Here is a 6632-nt window from a genome sequence, read left to right as displayed (position 1 = left end):
TCTGGCTTCATAAAAAACATCAACATTTTATTTCAACAATTATTCTGTGCTATTCAAATTAAGCTGTTTAATCACTATGGATTCCTGAGGACTGATTTATACTGACCGGTACTACAAAAATTCTCTGTGACACTTAAAAGGAAAGTATGCAGTCTGAGCATTACACATTTCTGTTTATCTTGTCACAGGTGTTACTAGAGATCCCTATACACACAATATTCTTTGCTCGATGTTTCTGCTTTACATATTGGTTTGGAATCTTTGCTGAAGTTATGAATATGATACTGTAGAAGAGAGAGCAAAGCTAACGGCATCTTTACCAAGAGTAAAAAGGACAGCATAAACCACACAACTGAGTTAATATTTAAAGAACAAGAATTTAATTTGGTATGCAACGTTTTCCTAGGAGGATCTTTATTTTCAATGCTATACATGTGAAAATAAGAATGAATAAGTGGCTCATTATCTATATGTATAAAAATATAAACATCCTATCAAACATCTGCAAAGTCACCCTTCATGATATGCATCACTGAAAAGACCTACGCCTTAACTTCTAATTGAAAGAAAGACTGCCTTTGTTTTTTTAACTGCAATTATCCGTAAGTATGTGAACAACAACAGCTACAAAATGTATACAGGACTCCAGTACTGTGCCTTTAGATTTTTGTCTTTCTGCATGTCAACAGGTTAGCAGAGTCATCGTGTTTATCTGTTGTTTGAGCTCTCAATAGAAAAGACCAGCAAAACCCAGTGACTTTGCCTTGTGCATTTTACCTTTTAAAAATTTTACTGAAATTACTGAGTAATGTTTAAGAAAAATACTGTCTTCTGTGGCAAACCATCAAATGACTATTACATTTATGTCACCATTATTTTAAGCCTAAATGTAATGAGTTATCAGTAAATGAAGGGCTCCATTTCCTAATACTAATAACGCTTAGAGTTTTTAGCACAAACACGAAGATTAAAAAATCATCAGTTTATGTTTTTATTACACCCGTTTTTACTTAAAATATGAGAATTTCTGGGTCATCTGCCAGCAAACGGATAGGCAATCATTGATCAAAATACAGGCAATCTTTGTTTTAGAGATGCATTCAGCCACCTAGAAGTTTAGTTATGATTCACATTCAAGCAAATAATGTAATTGATTTCAGTTCTACAAGCTAATATTCATATTCAGTTTTTCCATAGAAACAGGTATAGGAAACCAGTAAAACATTACCATATTATGTACATAGCGTAATATGCAAATGCTTAGCTAGATATATTATGAAATTCAGTAGCACTAAAATGATTAAAAAACTAAATGATTCGTGTAAAATGTTTATATACTGTATATATATGTACACTAAATCACAAATTCAATTTAAAACTGCCCCTATTCATAGCTCCTATGATGGATTTAGTAAGCTACCAGATTCTTAAAAAAAGAAAGCTATCTAGAGCGAATTTGAACACATTACTGAAAACGGATTTTATACAAAATCTTAAAAAACATACTTCAGAATTACTTAACAGAAACTAGAAAAAGACGGTCATTGTTCTCGAGAGCGGCATTGTAAAGACCTAGTAGCTGTGATCAATGTCCTTTCATTTGTGGTATAAATAAGTTAAGCACAAAGAAATCATCTCAGAGTAAGGCATAGGACAAACAGGTTTCATTCCGTCTTCAGGTGTATTGGCCTCTCACGCTATCTTATTGCTCATCTAATTTGGCAGGTATACATTTCTCTCCTTTTAAAAATACTCCATTATACAACTATCTACAACTGGACAATACCCAGTGCTTTTATATGCGCATCTTCAATTTAACCACATTGATAAACAATCTTCCTAATATAAAAAAAACATGGTGATGAAAATTATTTTCAGTTTTATGCGGTTGTGCATGCACTTAATGAAAGACCGAGTGGTGAACACAGAGATTGAGCACTGAAACTCAACTCAATACATATGTAGCTGTAGCTCTTTTCAAAGGAATTAAGGTTTTAAAAATCAAACCCTACTGTGAAATTCTTTGGTTAAAATACAAGTGCTAGCGTATTTCTAAATTTGGAGTTAGAACAATTTATTATTCAAGAGTTTTAAAAACGTAACTTCAAGCCGTTAATATATACCGCTAAATTCTTCAACACTTCAGATACATTTAGGATATTTTTCCGTGAAGGTCTGAACGGACAACACAGGTTTTTAAATCAAGTTCAGGTTTTAAAGGAAAGTGCTTTTGTACCCCAGTCTTCACAAATTTATTACTAAGAGCTGCTCGGTCTTCCCTACTGTAAAACCTGCTGCTCAGATCATCTGTTCCAAAGCGAGCCTATGGCTGCCTCCTCCGGGAAGGAAAGACTGTGAGATAGCACAAACCAAATACAGCTTAGAAGGGGTAATTTCCCCTGAAGAAAGTTGGCATCGTTCTTGGTTTTGTAAGGGCAGAGCTTAATCCTTTCTAAGAAGCACTGAGTTTGTCTAGGAAGAGGCACGTAACTCTCAGCAGTGCCATTGCCCTGGTAGTATTGCCATGAAAACTAAGAAACTGGTTCTTAAAGAAGTGGGTTTGGCATCAATTCTGTGGGCTTCAAAGTTTTACAGCACTAACATGACAAAACTTAAAGTAACAAGCAGGGTGCTTTTGATTACACTTATAATGTACATCTGCATTAATTCAACATATATGATTTCAGCTTCCCAGGAAGCAGGCCCGACCTTCACTCTGGCAAGCCTGGCTTCATCTCACCCCCATCGTTTTGAGGGTGTTTAAGGAAATATGCATTGAGATTTCTATGCATATTACAGATAGTAACTTCAAGAGAATTATAAGGACTTCACACCACCCATGAAAATTACGATTCACAAGCACTTTAATTTTTCAAAGCGTCGTTGGTTTACCTCTCGAGGGAGTAAACACGTGTCTCTGAGGACACTTCATAGTTCAAATGGTTGGTTATCCAGCGAACCTGTCCTTTCACATCAGCCTTACACACCCACTGTGCAGGACCTGGTCCAGTTCAACAGCTTGGAGAGGGGAGTTCGAAAAGACAGGGAGAGCAGAGAGGGGAGATCGATGCAACCGATCATGAAGGGCCACACGCACGCCTCCTGCAAAATTACTCATCTCTACAGACGAAGTATGAGCCGGAGTGCCAACCCCACACAGTCAGGCATCACTTCTATGTGACGGGCCTTCACAGACAGGCATCACTTTGATGGAGTGGGGGGATATGGGTCCACCCATCAAGGCAAAATCCCGCTTAAGAGTATGGGGATGAGAAAAGACAGCCATTTGTCATGCCACCTTCAACAGAAGTTGCTGAAAAGCAACTGAAAAGTTCCTCAGTCCCTAAATGGGTGGTTTTTAAAAAACCCCACCCTGACAGAGCTATCCCTCAGCTCCTGTGCACAGAGAGGGGCAGGGGCTGGGCGCACAGGCACACTTTCCTGGTTCAGGTATTTGTCTACTCCCACTACCTCTCTCCTTCCTTGCTACTGACACAGCTACTGGGAAGCATGGGAGGGAGGATGATGGTGCGAGCTGGGATATGGTGGCTGAGCAGGGACGTGGTGGCCAAGCAGGGACATGGCAGCCGAGGCACAACACGGTGATCTGTCCCCGGGGCCATCAGGAGGTGCGTGCGGTAGGGGTGGGGGCTGCGCTGGGGGCTGACCTGCCTTGTGCACGGAGGCAGGCACCGGGCTGAGGAAAACACAGGGGGACACAGACCCCCCCCCCACGACCTCCTTCCTCTGGGCCGGGAGGGGACCGTGGGTGCAAGGATGTGCAGGGGCGGCTGCCTTATCCCCACGCCATGGGCCGGGTGAATGCTCAGTCCCGGCAGAAGACATACTCGGTGTAGCTGGTCCAGATCTTGTCATCGGCAGGACCGCCCTGCTCGGGGGCAAAGGCGCAGGTGCCAGTGGAGGAGCAGGCGGCCATGCGGAAGCCAGCCTCAGAGAGCCGGTCGAAGGCTTGCTCGAGGAAGTTGAATTTGAGGTAGTAGCGGGCAGTGTAGCGCTCGGGAGGGCGGTCGGGGTCGCGGCTCTCGTTCAGCGTCTCCCCGAAGACCTCCTTGGCCAGCGCCGTCTTGCCGCAGACGGTGATGCGGGCCACCCGCCGGAACTTGGCGTCGGCCTGCGCCTCCCGCCCGATGGTGTAGGAGCCCCGGTAGCCGATGGTGATGTAGCCCGAGCGTCGCCCGCCCGCCCCGTCCAGCGACTGCGAGGGTGTGAGCAGCGGCCCGCCCGAGGGGCTGCGGCTGGCGGTGGGCGACGGGGCGGACGCCGCGGCAGCGCCGCCGCCTCCTCCTTCCAGCGGCTCGGCCTCCAGGTAGCCGAGGAGCGGCGGCGGCGGCTCGTCGGCGCAGAGCGAGCCGTCGCGGTGCAGGACGGCGGGGCGGGCGGCGGCGGTGGCCCGAGCCTGCGCCAGGCGGCGAGCCAGGTCGGGCAGCTGGAAGTACTCGGCCTCCCGCTGGAGGCGGCTACGCTCGGGGAAGTGCTCGGGCAGCACCAGCTGCAGGTCCCGCAGGTAGTCCAGGATGTAGCGGAAGAGGAAGCCGTCGCGGTCGAGGAAGAAGCGGCCCTTGCTGTCCCGCGGCAGCTCGCTGGGCTGCTGCTGCGAGAACATGCGCCAGAGCAGCGAGTCGCGCACCGAGACCACGGTGCAGCGCCGCGTCACGTACACCTGCCCGCCCACGTTCAGCTCCACGATCTCCGGGAAGGACGACCAGCCGCCTGCCGCCGCCGCCGCCGCCGCCCCGCTCCCCGCTGCCCCGCTCCCTGTCGCCGGCGAGACGCCGCCGCCGTTGGGCAGCCCGCGGGCGCTGTCCGCCAGGGCCATACCGGAGGGAGCCCGCCGCCGGCGGGGAGCCGCTGCCCTTCCTCCTCCGGCCGCCTGGGCTCCGGCGGGGCCGCCGCCGCCCGCGGGGGAGCGCGCAGCCCTCCGCTGCTGCCCGCCAGAGCCTCCCGCCCCGTCTGGCTCCGGAACCGCGCGGCCGCTGCCGCTCCGCTCACCGCTGCCCGCTGCCGGCCAGGCGCCTCCGTCGGGCTGCGAGCGGAGAGCCCCGGCGGCGACGGCGGCGGCGGCGGCGGGGCCGTGTTTATGTAGCGCGGCCGCACCTCGCGGGAGGCGTGGGAGGCTGGCGGGAGGCAGAGCCGAGCGCACGGGGAGGGGAAGGGGACGGCCCTGCACTGACGCAGGGTCCCCCGTCGTCGTTCCCCCGCCCCAGTCCCCCTTCCCCGGCTGCGGCGGGGACCCTTTGCCCGCACGGTGCGCCCCCGCCGCGCTCCCCTCGCCGTGGACGGGCACGGCGGCGTGCAACCGGGGGGGAGAAAACCTTGGGGGGGCTGCGGGAGCGCCCCGGCCGCCCCCACCCCGGCACCCTTCCGGGCTTCGGCCCGCTCCCCGGCTTCTCCGAGACATCTCCTCTTTTCGCAGGCAAGAGCCCCGCTCCGTTCGCCCGACGTGCGGGAGCGGGGAAGCGGAGAGACGCTAGTGCCCCGCGGAAAGAGCCGTGCTGTGCCCCTGCTAATCTTTCTAAGGCTTGTCCAAAGCCTTGCCAAATGAGACCCCCGACGAGGTAACCGTGTCCCCTCCCTCCTGTCGCCTTCACAGGGGAAAACGCGAGCGTGCGGTGCTGCCCACACTCGCCTCACCCAGGTCCCCTGCCTGTTTCTGGGCGTGTAAGACACTCTCACCACGCAGGTTTTTAACGCCCGTGAGGACCCCGTGAAAACCTCTCGCCGATCCGCATCCCTGCGGGGAGACCCCGCAGCGCGCCCCGTCGGGAGGCAGCGAGAGCGCCGTGCTGGGGCTGCCCCGGCGCCAGGGCTCGGCTCCCGCCGGCCCGGGGAAGGCGCTGGCGGCGAGGGGGACCCCGGAGCAGATAGGGTCCCCTCCAGCTGCCTGTCAAGCGGCGCTTTACCGTGAGAGCCTGGCTCCTCGTGTCTGCTGGGATATGTGTGTAATTGGGTGCCCTTATAGCTCAGATTTAATTTGGATTAATTAGGTACATCGGGATCTGCGTGAAACATAAGCACCTATTTAACATGCGTTGGCAGAAAGCATTTAAATTATGTTTCAGGCTTTTGCTTGAATTTCATCTACATTTCTCTTTGCAAGCAACAGCGAAGAGCTACTGCTTCGATGTACTCAGTTGCTTTCCTCTGAGAGTTCAAGTGTGCTTTCTTCATCAAGAGAACAGCTGAAAGGACAAGAAGGTCTGAGGAGTACGAAGGCCAATGCCTTCCTTTCGTAGGGGTGAAAGAAGCCCTCTCTGGGCTACCCTGCTGCAAATGCCCTGATGCAGTGGTCCATGAAGTAGAAATCAAAAGATGCAGGGGCAGGGGGTAAGAAGTCCTTCAAAAAGCAAGCTAAGTTTGCCCAAGAGAAGAGGAAGAAGAAGAAAAGGAAGAGGAAGAAGAGGGGAAGTTGAGAAATAGAAGTTTTGAAAAGGGAATAGATGACAAAGAAGAATGATGTGTCAAGGGAAGAGCTGACAGGGAGATGTTGTGGTCTAAGGAAGGAGATGGTGGTCTTGGGGCACCGGACATTCAGAAGTTACAGAAGTTTAATCTGAACAAGAGTAAGAGCAGGGTAGCAAAGATGTGGAACATTACTTTTTCTGTGTGGAAAA

General features: G+C 51.3%; 1 protein-coding gene across 1 annotated transcript; it reads right to left on the bottom strand.

The window, feature by feature from the left end:
- Positions 1-357: 357 nt before the first annotated feature.
- On the bottom strand, positions 358-4983 carry KCTD12 (potassium channel tetramerization domain containing 12). Its single transcript, XM_075138907.1, has one exon. It carries the CDS (start codon positions 4835-4837, stop codon positions 3827-3829), a length of 1011 nt encoding a protein of 336 aa, XP_074995008.1. The 5' UTR covers positions 4838-4983; the 3' UTR covers positions 358-3826.
- Positions 4984-6632: the final 1649 nt, after the last annotated feature.

This window comes from Calonectris borealis, chromosome 1 (assembly GCF_964195595.1).
Source record: "Calonectris borealis chromosome 1, bCalBor7.hap1.2, whole genome shotgun sequence".
Taxonomy (NCBI): domain Eukaryota; kingdom Metazoa; phylum Chordata; class Aves; order Procellariiformes; family Procellariidae; genus Calonectris; species Calonectris borealis.
This window is presented reverse-complemented; position numbering and strand designations above follow the sequence as displayed.

Coding starts and splice junctions, on each gene's coding strand:
- KCTD12 (XM_075138907.1), bottom strand. CDS start 4,837: ATGGCCCTGGCGGACAGCGCCCGCGGGCTGCCCAACGGCGGCGGCGTC.